This window comes from Monopterus albus, unplaced genomic scaffold (assembly GCF_001952655.1).
Source record: "Monopterus albus unplaced genomic scaffold, M_albus_1.0 scaffold165.1, whole genome shotgun sequence".
NCBI classification, from domain to species: Eukaryota; Metazoa; Chordata; class Actinopteri; order Synbranchiformes; family Synbranchidae; genus Monopterus; species Monopterus albus.
In genome coordinates, this window is record NW_018128045.1 from 553990 (window position 1) to 573708 (window position 19719).

Below are 19719 nucleotides of genomic sequence, written 5' to 3' on the forward strand. Positions count from 1 at the left end.
CAGTGTTTGCAGAGATATGAAATCAGTTTCACTTTGAGTTTAATAACTGATGTCAAGGGCACTTTCAAAATTTTAGTGTAAATGCCAAAAACCTATCAAAGAAATGAATAGTAGCAGAAATGCTCTAGTAGCTGTGTATCTAGTACAAGGGCCAGGTAAGACCAAAGGGTGTTGTGGATTTGCTTTCACTATTTTATCAGTGACTAAAACTTGCACCGTGTTTTATTGGGGGATGTCGATCAACAATAAGATGATGGCAGAAACTGAGAGACAAGGTCAGAGTTTAATAACCTCAAGAGTTGTGTAGATAAATATTATTATACAGTGAGACATTACAGTGATGGATATGTTGCCAGAGTTTGATTAAAATTAATGAAAAATAGAAATAATGGTATTGTGTAAATGTAGAGGACATTCATGTGAAATTTAAACATTGACACAAAGGCACAAACCTGCACACTTAATTGGAGCATGTAGACTTTGCAAATGAGGCAAATCATCACCTTTTCTAACACTGACTGCAGGGGGTCAGGACTAATTATGGGAGACAAGGAATATTTTCATGGATCATTTTTCTATGTGACCAAAGATAACAGTATTTCCACTGATGTCAAGACATTAAATTAGCTGAGCAAACAGGGTGACAAGGTGGCACAGAGTCTGAGACTGGAAAGTCACAGTAAAAGTCAAAAACAGTCTTCACAACTTGAGTCCCTCATAATGAAAATGGAAAACAAATAAAAGCCCTCGTAGGCAAAAAAAAAATCTCTTTAATAAAAGTTCACGGAGCTAAAACCTCTCATGATAAAAAGTTGAGCTCAATTAAAAGTTCTCCCATCTAAACGTTCTCACGACCAAAGATTTTTGGGGATCCTCACAGTTTAGTGTCTTCACAACTAGAAGTCTATTCCCAGCAAAAGCTTCTTACAGCCAAAAGCAATGCAGAGCCCATTTAAAGTCTTTCTGCAAAAAAGCACAACCTACTATGTAAATGTGCTTAAGTGCAGATATTGCAGTGAGAAAAATGAAAAATAGCTTCAGCACTCAGCAGCTTGTTTATAACGCAGAGCCTGATGGAAGCTTTTTATCATGACATACTCAGAGATACAGCATAAAGGCTGCTGAGACATTAAGGACACAGACATATGAGTTTTATTATTACTTTCATGTGTCAGACTTTGCCATTAATGCACTTTAAGGTGTTTCTTTTGAATAACAGTGCTGAAAATAAAGTTTTAGTGGGAAAATGTGCACACCCAAGATGACACATTAGAAAAAGAAGCAGAATGGTTTTATGCTAATGGTCTCCTAAACTGTACCGTCATTACTAAAAGTTTAATTTACAGCAGTTAGTCATCACCCTACCTACTTATCAGCGCTAGGCTTTTACTTGACAAATAAAGACTAGAAAATGTACAGCTTTATCCAGGTTGGCTAGGACAACTGGTGAGAGGTGTTTACTCATGAGCTCTTTGATTTTTCTCCTGATGAACATGGTGTTTCGGCGTTTTGGGGGCAAATGTGGTTCAGTGGTTAGAGCAGTCGTCTCCAAACTGGAGGGTCGGAGGTTCAAACCTCTGTGCCTGCAGTCCACATGTCGAAGTGTCCTTGGGCAAGACTCTGAACCACCCCAAGTTGCCCCTGATGGTTAGAGCCATCGGTTGGATTGGTGCAACGAAAACAAATTCCTTGTGTGTAACATACTTGGCCAAATAAAGGTGGTTATTATTATTATTATCCTTTTTATTGTCACTACTGCCATGCTACTTAATATGTTAAGAGTCTCCCCTTTGCACCATTTTTATGTTTTAACAAGAAACTCAAATTTAAAAGTAAATGTGTGAAATATAAGAAGCGAATAAGAGACTTTTAAAAAATGTATTTCAAATTGCTAAGTCTTATTGTTGGTCATAGTGTTTCCTCCTCTTAAACATGACAAAATCTCAGATCTGTGCCTCTCACAGATACGACTACTGTATATTGTCAGGAAAATGAAACTGGTAGATTGATGAGTTTATGTTGGAAAACTGACATTTCTGACTCTACTCAGTATGGAGCTGGTTAGGAGTATTACTCCCATCGAGCATTTGACAGATGGGTATGTGGGAGCAATAAACCTAAATGAACGTGTGCACCACAATAATATATTATGGTAATGTAGTTTCTGATATAATGAAACCACTCAGCTATGTACGACGAGGGACTTTAGACATCAGACTGTCTATGGGGATCCCTTCCTTCGGTCTCTCGTTCCCCTCACTGTTCTGCTTTTAAAAAGCTGATCGACATGCTGGCCGAGGGCGGACGAGCTCTGACACTGATTCATGAGGCCCTGGTGTGAGTGACTGGGCTCCACAGGCCCACCCACGTTTCAACTGGAAACCAGCATTCATTATGTGAATTGCTGGGTTGTCGATTTGGGGCCAGATTAATTGTCTGTAATCTGATTACACTGCGGCTTGTCGCAGCCCTGACAACCCCCCACTGGCCTCCCCCTTGGTGCTGTCTACCGACTACCTACTGGAACCTGCTGGGTCAGAGCAGGCAGAAAACACTGAAGGAGCAGTTTGATCACTGGAGATAAATTACTGACAATACAGATCACAGTTCGCCTACACATTCTCTCTCTCTCTGTCTAAACATACTGCATATGTATGTCTAGATGTATTGATACATACACTGTCTCTTAATGGAGTCATGGCCTAGATTCCCTTCTCTGAAATCTCAGTCTGTCCTCTGATTCCTTTCATATAGTTAACATGTTCAAACTGCAGGCACTGTGCTCAAAATGTGCAACATGTCTGTGTCATCTGTAATTGTGAACCAAAAGTACTTGCAAAGAGATGGAAGAATTTTGTCTAGCACATACTTTATTCCAATATATGGAATCCAAATATGGAATTCTGCCTCTTTGCAAGTTCTTTCTCTCTTTTCTTTGATGTTTTGTTTCTCTAATTGACTAAGGTAAATTATTTGTGCTTCAAACACTGACAAAAATAAGTGTACTTCACTGATTTGAGTCTCTGGGAGCTCACGTATATGTTATTTCTTTGCATTAAGTCCCAGTTTTTTTCTTTCTTTTTTTAATCTTCTTACATCTTTCCTTTCTGTGTCCAGTAGGTTAATGCACCCTGGGATCAGATGCGGGGTTAGAAGCCAAAGTTAAAGGGATTATTCTTGGCTATTGAACACAGGAGGTCCTCGGAGCCAAGAGCCATCACCTGGCTGGCATTGGCCCAACCCCTTTTCCTAGACACAGTGCCAGATCCTATCAGGTCGCCTCAGCCGAGCCCTCCAAGCTTATTAACTTGCAATGCAGCCAAGTCCCTTTCATGACATCGCAGGATGGTTTTGAAGGCAAACAGCTAAAGAGTTTGGCAGCACACTTTGGGTGCTTTTTGGAATACTGCTTTGAAGTTTGTGACTCTTTCCTTTCTAAAAGGAATTTATGCTGTGTGGGAGGAGGTTTTATCTGCATCTGATCTGCATCTTTTAGTGCTGATGTGCTTTCCCAAAACATTTTCCAGTTCAACACCAGTGAACCATTCCATTCATGGTGTTCATCACTGTAAAGCTAAGGCCTGGAAGGACTGTCATCTTTGAAGGAATAACTTGGACTCCAACCAACTATGGCCAGAGACATCATTCCTTTGAGCTTCATGCCTTTGTCTGTGAGGCTCCAACGATGGGTTAGAGCCTCTCTGGGCTTCTTCCCCCTACATTCTCTAATGCTCTTCTGCTTCCTGACAGGCACAGCAGCCACAAACACTGTTACTGGTATAGAGTATGACTATGGCATTAGCCCCAAATTTGTTTGCATCCCAATTCCCCCAGACGCAGACCCCAGCTGCTATTCCCCACCCAATGTGGCCCACAGACCCAGCAGCAATGGCAACAGCCACAATGGCAGCAACCGGCGAGGCGTGATGTCCGACGAGGCCAAAGCCACCATTCTGCACCTGCGCGAGAGCCTTGTGAGGCAGAAGGAGACCATCCTAGACCAACGGGAGACCATCAGGGAGCTGACCACCAAGCTCACCTTGTGCAAGGGCTTTGGTGGTCACCATAGCATCAGTCACCATGACAACCGCCACAATGCACATGATACCCATCACAAGAACCATCATGACACCCACCATGATGACCACCATGGGCATCATGGCAGCCACCATGCATCATCGTCCTTACACCACGGGCCTTCAGTGTATCGTACCAGAGATCACCACTACTCCCACAGCAACCACAGGTCGGACCCCCACCACAGGAAGACCTCATCATATAGCAAACACAGCTCCATCTCTCCAGAACAGACAGGAAAAACCCTGCAGACGCTGAAGGAGCGGATGGAGAGTTTACAGGTGAGTGGGGGTTAACCAGTATAGCAGTTCAACACTGTCGTGTCAAAGGCAAACGAGAGAAAGTGGAATAACTGGGTACATGCACTATTTTAGCATGAAAATATGGAGATGTAGAAAGCTACTCTGTAATGAACTGTAGGTATTGCAAATATGATGTCTTGATTAAGCCTCATTATACTAGTTATATATACAATATAGTGCCCGTGGTACATTTATGTTATGAAGCGGGCCCTGGGTAGGCTCTCTGGCAGTAAAAGTCAAATTTCAGGTGTTTTTGATGGGCAAGAGTGTGTCGTCCTATTTTTGTAACTTTCTGAAACTGTGTTTAGTCAGGTGTGCAAAACTGTGAAAGCAGGCTGAATGGCAGTCAGCATTCAGGAGAGATTAGAGGAATACCAACCCAATTGTTGAGAAATGACAGAAACGATATGTAATGATTGATCAATCCCAAGTAGAGTAGGTACTTTATTGATCCCACAGTGGGGAAATTTCTACCTACCTACATGTTGACGTTCAGTACAAACCACAGCTGGGACCAGCTGAAGCTTTATGTGGTCATTTGTCTTGTATCAAAGTTTATAAGCAGCTTCTTACCACAAGATTGATAGTAGCAGTTTTCAACGTGATAGACGATGCTTGTACAACCTCTTTCTTTTCTGATATTCATTCATGATGGATGTTTGAATGGTTGACCAGCTATACTGAGGTCCTGCCTTATAGGCTCAGCCAATGATGGGTAAACTAAGTGAAATGAAATTAGCTCTGTTTTGTTTTCCAGCTCCAGGCTATGTAGGAGCTTGGCTAAAATAATGAGCACTTTGTACAACACTTGTCTGACAAATTAATTAAGAAGCTATGGAAATGACAACACTTGTGTTGTCTCATTGGCAGCACTGAGGCACAGAAAGAGTTCAAGCAGGCAGAAATCTCTGATGTAACCTTAACCAGTCTAAACGAATGAAAGAGAACAGGCAGTTAATTCATCAGTTTTCTAATAATTAGGTTCTTGTTTTCAGCATCACTCATCCAAATTGTCTCCTACAGAAGCAGTATCATTAGTTACATCTGCTCTGATGCCTCTAAGATGTCTCCTTCATAGTATGTAGGTTTGTGGAGCTAGCAAGCCAAAACACAGCATTCTCCTCCTAAAAAACTGAAACATATTCATGTGGTTGCACTGTAAATTAAAGGGTAACATTATTTTCTCAGATCCTTGGTAATAAGACTGCAAAGAACGGCTGAACAGCCTGTAGGTGGAAGCCTATCAAAGGTTTGACTTAATTGGGGTCATTAATTGCGTCACTGAGGGTCACGAGCTTAGCCGCAGAATCAGCTGATGTATCTGCTGCCAAAAAGGATGATTCGAAAGGACGCCGTACTTACTGTATGCTCACTGCCCTAAGTGCCAGTTTTATTAATGTATATGTTAAGTATCATCTCATTGTAGAAACATTATTTATGAATAAAATATGTTACTTTTATGGCGTTTCTGAAGCTTTGAAATAAATTAAGAAGAACTCTCACTTCCCTTTCACCGTCATCATCAGACACATGCCTCCCACAAAGGCTAATATCACAACAGTTTGTTTGTTGTCTCGGAGCCATTGGAAGCTAATAGTGCATCTGAACTTTCCGGTTCTCAGTCTCTCTCCGGGACATTAGTGGCCAAGCCGGAGCTCACGCAGCATGCTGCTCTAAGTTGATTAGCCTTCACCCGAAAGTTTAACAAATACTTTGTCCAACCACCGCATGATAGAGGGACATGAATGAAGCTCAGTGCTTGAACCCAGGGAAACCAGGACAAGGAGGTTTGAAGATCAAAAGAAACTCAGAACTGTGATTTAAAACTGGGCTGAATTAATGTGAGAAGTTAGTTTTTAGAGCGCTAGATGGCGTTGGTACTGAAAAGACTATGTCCCTACATGTGTTTCAAAGGAATGCAGGTCCAACCTACACATTGAAATCCAGCTGAAATTGTTATATATAGACATTGCCATGTTTTTGTTTTTTATTTATTTATAATATGATGAATGTTATTAAATTATATACAATGATGTGATATTCAATGAAGTATCATCAAAATGTTGCTAATAATGAAATGAATGATGAATAAAATTACATAGAAAATTGTCCAGTCAAGTGAAACTGCTGGACATTGTCAGCATTAAATGTTAAAAGCAGTCTTTCTTAAACAGGTCTTTAAAGCAAGTGTTAAAGTTTCATTTGAGCTCATTGTCATGAGATTGTTTGAAGCACCATTGGCAAATGCTGCACCCCCATAGTCACTAACCTAACACCTGATACTGCAGGAACAGCAGCAGATAGATAATATTTTGGCCCCTAAGCTTCGCTGAAATTTATTAGAAAAGCTATTTGAGAAGTAAAGTATCTTCCTTTTTGCTGTAACCTCTGATGATCATTTGTAATTGTATCGACTTTGTTTTAAAGAGTCACAAGCCAGAAAGTTTGGGAACCTCTGATCAAACATGTAAGAACCTATAGACTCGAATCACTGCGGCTCTTCTCTCCGGAAGATTTGGCCTTTTGTAATTTGTTGCCATTGCACAGTATGTGATAGTATGTGTCATTTTCTAAACTGTCTGTCACCTAAAGAGCCAATACATGTTGTTCCGCTGTCTCACTTGTGTTAAAACATCTTCGTGATGGTGGCATCACAGTGCGAGACTGAAGCCCTGCCACCTGCTGGCCTGTGAAAGCCTCATCAGTGCAGGTGGGCTCAGGCTACACTCCGGGAGACTGTTGACAAAAAATCCCCTTTGGTCTGCCTCGTAGGTGAGAGACAAAACAGGACTGGAGCCAGGATTCAGCCTCCGTCACTCTCTTCGCTAACCGGATGATCTGGCCACATGCCACAGGGCGAGAGCCAGCCTTGCCTTCAGTTAGCTTCATCCTCCCTGACAAGGCTCTTAATCGTGGCGTGTGCTGGCAGGGAACAAAGCCGGATTTGCTGATGAGGAGGATGAGGAAGGAGGAGGGCTTAAGGAGAAGGCCAGAAACTATTCTTCTGCATCTTTAAATATCCTGCAGTTTACTGCAAATACCTGCTGGATGAAGACATTTTAGTGTAGTCCAGATGTAGTTCAGTTCAAAGCTTTCAGCATGATCACATGGTCTTCATCCAGTTATGGTGACAGTGCTGCTGACATGTGAACATGTTGTATATGCTGAACTGCAATCAAATCCACTGTATTTTTAACATACTTGGCAATAAAGATTATTATTTATTTCATCTGTAGCACTTTTAGCACTTTTCAACTGTGCTGTTTTACAAACTGAAGCATTAGTATGACTGTTATGCTTCATGACGTCAGCGCCAACTTCATCTGCTGATGAAGACTGATGTGGTTGAAACTCACAACCGCTAGTAAGTTGATTGTTTTGTGAAACGGACAGAGCTGGCGTCAGAACCCAGGAACCTTTGTGTGTGGCCTGTCTGAGTAGTTTTGTTTAAAATAGTCACTTTTATTTTGGTAATGATTTGCTTTTGTAAAGTCAAAGTGTTTATTTGTCATATACACACTTAAGAAACGTGTTTCCCTGTACAATGAAATTCTCTACTTTGCCGTCCACATGAATGCCACAAAATACAAATGAATATAAAGTAGATAAACAAGTAACACAAAATCTAAGGCACTTTAGGCAGCAAATGCAGAGATATAATAAAAATATATAAGAATATAAGAGAATGTGTGCTGCATGGGAGCAGCATGTGCAGTGGTAAACAGTCAATGTGCAATTATGCATGTGCAAACTGAGAATGTAAACAGTACAAGTCGACAGTACATGACGTATTTCCTGGTAGTAAACTCCTCAGCTGTTTAGGAGTCTGATCACAGAGGGAAAGAAAGAGTTTTTCAGTCTAGAAGTCCTGGATTTCACACTTCTGAACCTCCGGCCAGAGGGTAGGGAGGCGAACAGTCCGTGCTGGGGGTGTGTTGGATCTTTGAGGATAGAGGCAGCTTTCCTACACACTCAGCGGTGGTAAATGCTCTGCAGAGAGGGCAGTGGACTCCTGGTGATCTTCTCCAGTCTTTACCACTCTATGCAGGCACTTGCGGTCGATAGCAGTAATGCTGCCATATCAGACAGTGATGCAGCTGGTCAAGATGCTCTCAATGATGCAGCTGTAGAAGTTGTAAAGGATCCTAGGTGACATGCCAAACCTCCTCAGCCTTCTCCTTTTGGTACTTTTTTAAAGTACTTTAATTAAATTTACTTATTTACTTGTACTACTGACAATCCTCATAAACACCTGTGGGAAATAAGCACTGGACTGTGGATGACGGTGATGGTGCTGAGATCAATCTATTACATGAAATAAACAGCAGTCCTGCGTTATTTAAGTAGAGTAAGGGAAATAAGTGGTGCCATATATTGTAAATATATTGTAAATAGGCTGTTTTTAATACACAGAACAAATGTTCAATAAACATCAATGATGAAAAACATAAGTCAAGTGTGAGTCTGTTCATAATCCAGCCAGTGAATGTGTCGATCCATTTAATGTCATTATTTGATGACAATGTTTTCCTAACAGGTGCTTAGTGAACTGCAGGTGCTTTCTGTGTGTGTCTGCAGGCCAGGAACTCCTCCAGCTTCTACTCCAGCTCTCTAAGAGAGCTCCTGCAGCGCAAGATCAGTGTTTTGGAGGAGCAGCTGCACAGCTACTACCAAGGTCACCATGACAACGGTCACCATGATGATCACCACAACAGTAGCCCCTACAGTGATCACCTTGATGGCCATCATAGCAATGGCCACCATGGTACAGGTCACCATGACAACCACCACGACAGCCACCAGTACAGCCATCACAGCAATCATCATGCTCGCGATTATGACCACCGCTACAACTGGCACTGTGGCCAGCATCACAGTCGCTACGGCAACCACCATGATCATTATGACTATCACGATCACCGCCGTGACGACCATGATGATTGCTATGACAACCACCATGGCAATGATCATCATGACAACCAGCACAACAACGACCATCACCTGCGCCAACTGCCTCTCAGTGGCAAAGAGATGAGTCTGCAGGGCGCCGGGCACAGCAAGCTGGAAACAGTGCTCAGCCAGTTGCACCATGGTGTATATACACACACACACACACACACACACCTACGCTCCCCCTTGTCACCACTGGATTTACATTTGAGATGTGAGGTGATGATTACATTCAGTTTACAGAAAAAGAAGACCTGACTGATTAGGACTGTTTTAAAGACTCATCTGTACTAAAAACATGACAAATGATCTGTTCTACATAAGATATATATGTATGAATAATAGCATTATTAGCAATATTTAATAGGTAATAGATATTCCTCTAAAAACAATGGCAACTTTCTTTTTCAATAATGGACATAATTTCCCTGTGTTTGTAGCTCCATCTTATCAAAACTACATTTTCTTACAAAGCTCATAATGTGCTTTTTCTTTTCAAAAAGAAAAATTGACCTATTTCTGTGACTTGACTGTAATCATAACTGCAAAACTCAAAGATGAAAAAAACAGCACAAATGGACTCACTCACTCTAAACACAATGTGACCTGAGACTTGACTTGAGAGGGATTTTCACTGCAGAAATTCACATTAAATCCTATAATAATGTTATCCAGAAGTAGAAAATGTTGTATCCTCAAACCGCTACTATGAAGCTTGATGTTATAGAAAAGCTAAATTAAGAGCAGATAAAAGATGCCTGTTACCTCAAACCAGCTGCTGGTAAAAAGACAAATCACTTGAATCTAAACTCTGCACTCTCATCACACCAGGAAGCCACAAGGAGCTAGAGAGTCCCATCACTTTCCTGCTTGACTTCCCAATGAGGACCAACTACATGTACGCCAGGGTGAAGCCGTCGGTGGTCAGTGAGCTCTTCACCTTCACCATCTGTCTGTGGCTGAAGGCAAGGGCGGGTCCCGGCTTCGGCACTCCTTTTTCCTACGCCGTCCCAGGGCAGGCCAATGAGCTGGTGCTCATCCAATGGGGCAGCAACCCTGTGGAGCTGCTAATCAATGACAAGGTAAAAACAAACAGACTGAACAAATGATATTAAGGTGACACACAGCATTGTAGAGCAGTGGTTAGTGCTGTTGCCTCACATCAAAAAGGTTCTGGGTTCAAGCCCCGGCCAAGCTGGCGCCTTTTTGGTTTGGAGTCTGCATGTTCTCCCTGTGCCTGTGTGCGTTCTCTCCGGGTGCTCTGGCTTCCTCCCACAGTCCAAAGACATGCAGCTTAGGTTGAATTGTAACTCTAAATTGCCCCTAGGAGTGAGTGTGATTGTTTGTCTACATGTCAGCCCTGTGACAGACTGGTGACCTGTTCAGGGTGGACCTTGCCTCTCGCCGAGTGTCCGCTGGGATTGGCTCCAGCTCCCTCGTGACCCTCATTAGGATAAAGAGTATAGTTAATAGATGGACATCTCAGTTTGATCAATACTCTTAATGAGACATTAAACTTGATTGTTGACCTACGTATTATTCAGTTATGTTTGCACCCCCCCCTTCCTTGCCCCAGTACTGTGTGTGCACTGAGCTCAGCAAACAAATCAACAAAGCAATTAATCTGATTATCGTAATTGGCGGGGCTAATTGGCTGTAAGAGCAACGTTACCAAGAGGGATAAACTGTCGTGTTTGTTTTCTGTCAATCATCAAACTGATCAATGACGTAGCTGAATGATCGTCAGCGTGCACTCTTTAATTATTCTTCTGGAGTTTATGCAGATAAACACGGTGGAGATTGTCCTACTGGACGAATCCTCTGTCCCTACAGCAAAACAAAGAAATGCCTGTCTCTGTCGATGCTCATGTAAATGTTCGATTTCGGAGCTCAGATCTGCACTTTTGTTGTCACTCCTCCAACATAAAGTGTTAAGTTGTGAGGTCAGCCTGCCACCTTATCACAGGCTGAGCCTTACTCGATTCATCCCAGGCTTTGTTACAAAAGACCATTTAAGTACCTGTTACATAAGCTGCATTTTAAAAGTTGCAGGTGAAAGATGTGAACCACTTTTAAAACACTGAACTAAGTGAAAGTTTTGCACACATTTCCTTTACTGTTAGGAGTAAATCCTTTGAATGAAATATTTATATTCAGATAAAATGAAATGGGTGCAAAATGAGTCACTAACTCATTAGCACTGGTGTGAACTGACCCTCCATATGATAAGTGTCAGTGTTTGAAGGACAACTGGCAAAGAGGAAGAATATACAGATATGAGCTACTTGGTACGAAAAGGCATGTAGATACTGTACAAGCCAGAAACGTTGGAACCACACTGATGATTAACTGTCCCAGGTGCCAGTGAATGGCGGTCTGTTCTTTGTCTTCTTACGTCTGTCTCTGTCCGCCTGTGTGTTTAGGCGGTGACGCTACCCATAACTATGACTGATGGGAAGTGGCATCACGTGTGTGTGACGTGGTCGACACACGACGGAATCTGGGAGGCCTACCAAGACGGAGTGGAGAAGGGCTCGGGACAAAACCTGTCGGCCTGGCACCACATCCGACCCGGAGGGACCCTGATCCTGGGCCAGGAGCAGGCATGTGCCTTGTGTCAGCTAAAGGTCTCGTATGAACAAATGCACAAATGCTGTAAGAGGGGAGAGATGATGAGCGAAACAGTGAAGTTGTGTGTTTGACATTTGAAAGAAATTCCTCTTTGGACTACACATCTGTAGTTCCTACCTCAAATTTTGATATAGAACAGGCCCGTTCACCTTTAGACCCACACAGGTTTGTTCTAATTCATGACTAATGATGGAACATTTTTACTTGAACAATTAGTTAACCTGAACTTTTACCTCTTGTCTTTTTCACCCTGCCCTCTGGTTTTCTTGTAAATATACAAAGTTTAGAGTTGGTGTGTCTCACCAAAACACACTGTGTATAACACTGAGGTCTAACAAACTAAAATCTCACCGTCCAGACTCACAGACTTTGAGACTTATGATCCCGGATCATGTTCAAATCAGGCAGTCAGTCCCTGATGTGTCTTGGCTGTGAGGAAACTAAAAAAAACTGGTCATGACACAGACTGTTCATCACTCTCCACAGGACACGATGGGAGGCCACTTTGACGTCACTCAGTCCTTCATGGGGGAGCTGTCTGATGTCCAGTTCTGGTCCAGAGTCCTGGCGCCCAAAGAGATCCACAGCCAGGCGACCTGCAGAGGCCACCTGGTTGGTGATGTCATGTCCTGGTCGGAGGAATCAGTGGAGCTCCACGGCGGGCTCAGGGAGCTCCCTTTTGACCCCTGCCACTAAACTCTGCCAGTGGACCCCCACTGTATGATCATCATAACCGATTACAAGCCCCTGTTGAAAATGGCTGGTGTGAAGAGAAATGTGACATTGTCATGGATCAAGGAATCATCCTGGAATAATTATTTGCAGAACTTTAATAAGACAAGCTCAGCCATGGGCAACAGGCAAAGCAAAGAGTTACTTTGCTTTTTCTATATTTTTGCCATTCCTGTCCGATCTTTCTGCCTTCTCCACCTACACCCTCGCTTGCTCGCTCTTACACTCTCAGCAGAAAGACTTTGAAAGCTTCACAGAGAGCAGAGCTTTGGGTTTGCTGCCTATGTGGTTGTGAGTGCGGCTGCTCTGAGGGCTCCCGTTATACATAATAGGATTTCCTTCCATCAAAATGGGGCCAAAGGTTGCTTGTTACCATTAGCTTGCCTGCACTACAGTAGCTTGTTTCTTGGAATGTGAGCAACAGAAACATTACAGGAGGTGAACGAGTGGCTAACAGGCACAGGAGCGCTAACGGGTCGAGCCACACAAACAAACCAGGCTAGGGTACTGGTTTTGTGGAGACAGAGGGATAGTGCTATAATAATATGGCACAAAGTTAGCACAACCTAATGGCAAGTGATTTATGGCAGACTTGAATATTAGTATTTCATATTGAAAAACCTCTAAATGCTCTTTGTAGAAAGAAAAAATGAAAGGTAACCCATGTTTTATGTGTTCTTCAAACTACACAGTTGCATTTTGTCAGGACCGAGTGGGATATTTTAAATAACAAATGTCTGTGTCTGTCTGTAACTGGATCTGTTTCTCTGCTCATCAGCCATTACATAAGATCCTGTGGCTCACTCTCAAACACACGTCACAGCCACAAGCCGCCCGACATAACTGTCTCCACAGTAAAGCTCGTGTCCTGGGCAGGTGGCTTACAGTGGATTTACCTGTGGACAAGTGATCTGATCCTGCCTATTTCCAACCAGCTCAAACCGCATGGCAAGTACATAAACACACTCTCAAGTGTCAGAGAAGATGAAGCAGTGATAACTATATGTAGCTGTGCTCTAAACGTTTTTCTACATGTAAATTGTGTCTGATAGTCTGTTTTAATTATTAAGGTATTTCTTACACTGTACGTCATGACTTTCTGTACATCCCCTAAACCTGTGGTCATTTGTAAAGTACATGAACTATTTATTTATAATAACCCTTCCCCTCTGAGTTAAACTTCATCCTGCACTGAACGCTCTTCACTGATGGTAGAATGTTGTTGCCATGGTGAAAGAAGATTTCTCGTGACCACATCTCATGACCTGACAGCGTCGTGCTACAGCTGTAAATATCTTAGAAACGTTTCTTCGACGGTAATGCCAAGATGAGCAGCACTTTGAAACCACGCTCCTGCTTCTTCTCATGACAGTGGGTCAAATGCATGTGACCCTCTGTGTTCATACACCTCGGCCCACTGGCAAAGTGATGGTAAGCCAAGGTTTAACATTGAAAATAAAACTAGGACATACAGCTTTATGCATAAAGACTTGCTTGTCCTCACCTTTGCTATGCATTTTAATGCTTAATTGTTTTTTTTTTTTTGTTTTTTTTTGGTTTATTCTTGACTTTTGGCTTCAGTCAACAGCCCCTCACTCCTGCGTAAGACCAAACTATAAACCTGAAAGAGGAAGAACATGGAATAAAACTGTCAAGATTTTGAATAAAACTAATTCAAGATGTTATGAATTTAAACTCAAGTGTTTTTTGACACTTTCCAATCTATGCACATCTTGTATTGTTGTGGTTGGTCAGGTTCCGTTCTGTACAGTGGGAGAACTCAAACCTTACAGAGCTCCCAAACAAACATTTAACTGTGGATTTGTGTTCATCTGAATCTGCATAGTAGCTAAAATAATGAAATAAATGTAGTGGAGTAAAAAGTATATTGTCTCTGAACTGAAGCGGAGAATCTGAATAGAGTAGCATAACATGTAAAGTACAAATAACTCACGACTGTGCATTATTACTTTAACCTCCGCTGGTATTACTGGACATTAAGGATGGGGACTTCAGGGTGACCAGCGTTCAGCTGCTGAATTCTTCAGGCAGACGAGTTTGGTTATCAGACTCAGTTCTGCTTTGCATCCAGCTGCAGAGAGGCCAGGATTTTCATATCCATTTCTACAATTCAACATGAAACACTAACCAGAGAGAGCACATCCTTTGGACTGGAACTGCTTTTGGGAAACACAAGACTTTAGGTATTAAATCCAAACAAAACATGAGGACTTAGTGGAGACACAGAACAACTGTGAATGAGCAAATCCTTCATGCCTGTTGTTGTTCTGCTGGATGAAATGATGGGAGTGAAAAATGAACCGACTCTACTGGAGGAAGGAAGCCATGAAACATCTACAGACAAAAGTAAGATGTTTTTCATATCATAAAAGGTTTAAACATTAAAATGATAAATTATAATTCATGTTTCTTTATTGCCACCATCTAAAACAAAATAAAAGGCTTTAGATGGAGAGTGTGTTAAGTTTTAGCTAGCACGTCCTGTGTTTTACGTGCCCGGCTGTTTTAAAAGTTGGTGTTATCGTGGACCTACTGTTGAGTTTTACTCATGTTGGTTCATTACTATATTGCTTTGAGTGCCCATTAGTTGATGGATAAAAGTGGAAAAAAGTTCCTTGTCATACAGATAGTTCCATCTTGCTGAGGTTTAGAGAATCCTCACGACAGTGGTTTCTTGTGGTGAGAGCAACAGAATGACAATATTCAACTATTCTACCCAGAAACAACATCCCAGTCATTTATCTACAAACCTCGCTGCAGTGAGGTGCCTGAAGTCTCAGCAGCACACTTCTCAAAGCCTCAGCAAAAGGATCTGAAACTATGTGCATGGTGGGATTCCATTAGAGGTAAGTGGGAGAGCCGGTACACCTGCAGAATCTCAATCAAACGCCACAGTTTTGCAATGCATCAAACTTATCAATGTGTTTGTATTTATGTTAAACTCTAATGCAGAAACCTCTGTCTCAAAGATCAGCATTACAGCAGCTGATGTGACGTCTCCATGCTGTATTTGTCTGTGTTGTTGTGTCGTCTCTCAGGTCGACTCAGTCAGCACAGACAGGTGGCTCAGTACTTCTCTCTGCTCTGCTTTCTGCTCACCATCGTCACTCTGCTCCAGACTCTCTGCTGTGAGTTGTACAGTTTATTTTGACTTTAAAACACTGAGCCATCACTGGTTTTTTATGTTTTACTGATGGTTGGAAATCTTTAAATGACTCACAATGTATAGTTTGTTTTTAAAACTTGAGTAATTTCCTAAAACTGTTGTACAGTACATTACTCACTCAGGAGGAAATGGTACTTTTGTTGGGGACTATTTTTAACAGTGAAATAATGCACGCTTGCTGCTTTACTGAGTATTCGTGGCAGCGGGACAGTGTACGTGAGGCTTAGTCTAAATAAACTACAATGTGTGTTCTCTGCCATGTCACCTGGTGCAACCGCGTGGCTCCCTGGTGTGTTTTTAACAGCGGTGTTCTATGGAACCACTAGACTTACCCTTATCCTTGTCCTCCATGACACTTCATTTATTATTTATTATCCATCTGTGATGGGAGCCTTGTTTCTGTCTTTCCGGTCTGTGTGTTTGTTTGTTTGATCCCACAGTGGTTCAGATCACCTTGGTGTTCCAGTCACAGTCGAGCCAACAGGACGCCACGCTCAGAGATCTGACAAGCAGACTGGAGAAACTCAATCAGTCTTATCGCCTCCTGTTCTCCCAGTATCCTGCTCTGAACCAGTACTGCCCAGTCAGCAACTCCAGCACTGGTGGTGAGCCCTGTGTCGGTGTGTGTGTGTGTGTGTGTGTCTATGTGCTTTTGCACTTCAGTCTTATGAGGATCTGTTTTAGTTTTAACATGAGCACAATTTGATATTTGATAATGTTTCTAAATGTTGTTTGAAGCTTAGACCTGGTTTTTCCAGATTCCTCATAAAATCACACTTATGTTGTGGTTAAGCCAACACGTCCCAAATTAAACACAAGGAATGGAAAGTTTAAATTTTCAGGGTCACAAAATTAACAGGACAGGGATTTTTCTTCTAGTTGATGCTTCAGGCCTTTGAAAAAATTATTCCAAACAAAAGAAGGCAGCTGTGGTGCCTGGAAGTAGAGGGGGTCATCCCCTAATCACAGGGTTCAGACCCTGGCTTCTGCAGTGCACATGTCTCCACGGGCAAGACACTGAACCCCAAGTTGCTCCCAGTGGCCATCATTGTTGGTGTGTGAATTATATAAGTGCAAGTCCAAAAGACGTGAACTGACCACAGCTGGTAGACATCGGCTGTTAACTCTTAACAAAGTCCAAAAGACTGAGGCCCAGAGGGCTGGGGACCGTGGTGTGTGTGAGCACAAACCTTATGACAGACATGATCTGGGAACAAACTGTTGATCAGGAGATGACCTGAAAATTTGTTGGACTTTGGTAGTTTGAGAGTTAACTTTCAAGCCATTTGCCGATTAGACACAGAAATATTTGCAAAAACCATTTAACTCGGCGACTCCAATTTACATGTGGTTCACAGGCCACAATCATCTGATGAATGACTGTGTAAACTGGACTTTGGACTGAGGGGAACTGGTGTTTGCTTGTTTTGTCTGAACTATATGCTTTTTCCTTTTATTCCTAAAGCACAATTTTTACATGAAGTAATCTTTTAGTTTGCACTAGCATTCTTAAACTACACAACATTTTGGTCTAATTATCAAAATTATGCATGATGATCACGACATAGTTTAGTTTAATGGTTGCACACAACTTTAATTAACCTTTTCCAAATAAAACTGTTTGGATAAAGTTTTGAACATAATTTCAATCTTATTTTGATGTGTTGTGACAGTTTTTACACTTGTGAACTTAAAGATAAATCAAGACTTAGTGATTCATGTATCAAAGGTCAAGAAACCTTTATATTGGGATGTTTTCACAGCTGGAAAATTTCAAATCACTGCTGAAAATTGACTCAGGCTTGGCATTTCTGTAGTGAAAAGGTCATGTGGAGCTTGTTCTTTGAAAGATGTCCTTTTCTCTCTCACTTCTCAGAGAGAGCATGCAGACCGTGTCCTGCTGGCTGGACGCCTCAGGGAGAGAAGTGTTTCCTGTTCAGTCGGGACAGAGCTGACTGGATCAGCAGCCAGTACCGCTGCATGGCACTGGGGGGCGCTGTGGCCACAGTCAGGACAGAGGACGAGCAGGTGAACGCACACAAACATGCACACTCTGCCCTTTTAGAGATTAATTTATTCATTAACCACATTCTGATTTATATTTATTACATATACTCACATGCTGATATTCCACCACTTCACACACAAAATCACAATAAACTGCCGACTGTGAAATTTCTGCCTTCTTTTCTTAGTACTTGTGTGTCTTACATGGGACTTCTCTGATGATATACTTATGTCCAGTTGTAAACATTTGAGATGCTCTTCCTGAAATATCAGCTGTTAGGACACACGTTTTGGCATGCACAAATGCACACATACCATCAGAGGGAGAAGTTAAGAATAGATTTAAGACCTTTATGAAATATGGAGGTGTCTGCAGGAGAGGTCGCTGCCTGAGGTCATCTGAGGTTTTGTCTTTCACAGTTTTACTGTTTGTAGCACAGTTTGCTTCCTGAAATGTGTTCCAATCTGAGATGTAAGTGAAAGCCACACTACATCTGAAGAAAAGAAGGAAATTTGAAGACTTAACTTGGCAAAGTAGTGACATTTTATGACATTTTTCTCAGGTGTTTCTGTGGACGAACACCCAGAGACTGAGCCAGGGAGACTCCTATTGGCTTGGGCTGAGGAGCAGTGGAGCTGACGGGGGCTGGCATTGGAGTGACGGCTCCGCGCTGGAGAAAGGACCGCAGTGAGTAATGACGGGCAGTAAGAGGAGGTGGAGGGTTAAAAAGGGATAAGTGAGGCTCCTGAGGTGACAAGCCACCACACACTGATCTCTATTTCTGAAGTTTAGTCGCATGTTGCTGGGAGAACAACTGGTGAAAACAAACCGATGCAAGGTCTCATGTGATTCTTCAATATGTCAGGGCCCCTGGCTGACATATTAAAGATACACTGCACCAAGGAGGATTTTAAAATAAATCTGTTACAGTGTTCAAATATAAAATGTCAAAAAAATGTGTAAATACATTTGAGTTAATGGATTTTAACACAACACTTACACCTTTATGGCATTTTGGTTTAATGTGCTTCCAAACAAAAGCCATCACATCATTACACATGAATGTTCATGTTTTAATAGAAGAAGATTTAAAATACATCTTGGGCTTCTGTTTCAGTTTTATGATGCGTTTTCATATGGAGGAGTAATGTTTGGCACAATAAAAGATTAAGGATGTGGAGGGGGGGGTTTGTTCCTCATCATCTCTGCAGGTTTTGGGAGCATCAACCTGATAAAACAGTCGACAGCCGGGAGCTGTGTGGTCGACTCACCCCAGGAGACGACTACAGGAGGAGCTGGTTCACCTCCAGATGCTCCAGCTCGCTGAGGAGCATCTGTGAGAGGAGACAAGCTGCTCTGCAGTGAGAGGAAAGGAAATTAAAGGAAACTAAATTAAGGTTGGCAAAACAAACAATTAGTGGAGAAAATGCCAAGTGTATGAGTCATAAAAGCCTGCACTGCTTTTAATTTAACTGTAGAAATAAATTTACTGACTAAAATTTATTCATTTCATGATTTGTTTGATGTTTTCTAGCTCCGCCAACTCTCATTCAACACTCCACTTCTTACTGTTTAATCAATCCCTGAGCTAATTTGCACACAGCAGAAATGTTCTTTGCAATACGGATGAACTGAGCAAAATGGGTTTTTAAAATATGCTTATACAGAATGTGAGCTCAATGCTACTGACACTATGCTAACATACAGTACAGTAACGCACAAACACAATACTAACCTGATAATATAATAATCAGGTAATATTTACCAGATACAGCATCTTAGTTTAGTGTGGTTGCATGCTAACATGTGCAAATTAACAAAGTACAGCTGAA

At 42.0% G+C, this 19719-nt stretch overlaps 2 protein-coding genes across 2 annotated transcripts; both read left to right on the plus strand.

Annotated features, from left to right (window-relative positions):
• The first annotated feature begins 3558 nt into the window (after positions 1–3558).
• On the plus strand, positions 3559–12824 carry LOC109968884 (neuronal pentraxin-1-like). Its single transcript, XM_020615441.1, has 5 exons — positions 3559–4358; positions 8958–9471; positions 10161–10411; positions 11753–11932; positions 12447–12824. Exons 1-5 carry the CDS (start codon positions 3630–3632, stop codon positions 12654–12656), a joined length of 1884 nt encoding a protein of 627 aa, XP_020471097.1. The 5' UTR covers positions 3559–3629; the 3' UTR covers positions 12657–12824.
• Positions 12825–14923: 2099 nt separating this feature from the next.
• Positions 14924–19255, plus strand: LOC109968859 (C-type lectin domain family 6 member A-like). The gene is made up of 7 exons (XM_020615406.1): positions 14924–15059; positions 15434–15559; positions 15752–15841; positions 16320–16484; positions 17756–17907; positions 18450–18574; positions 19099–19255. The coding sequence occupies exons 1-7, from the start codon at positions 14951–14953 to the stop codon at positions 19250–19252; spliced, it is 921 nt and encodes a 306-aa protein (XP_020471062.1). The 5' UTR covers positions 14924–14950; the 3' UTR covers positions 19253–19255.
• Positions 19256–19719: the final 464 nt, after the last annotated feature.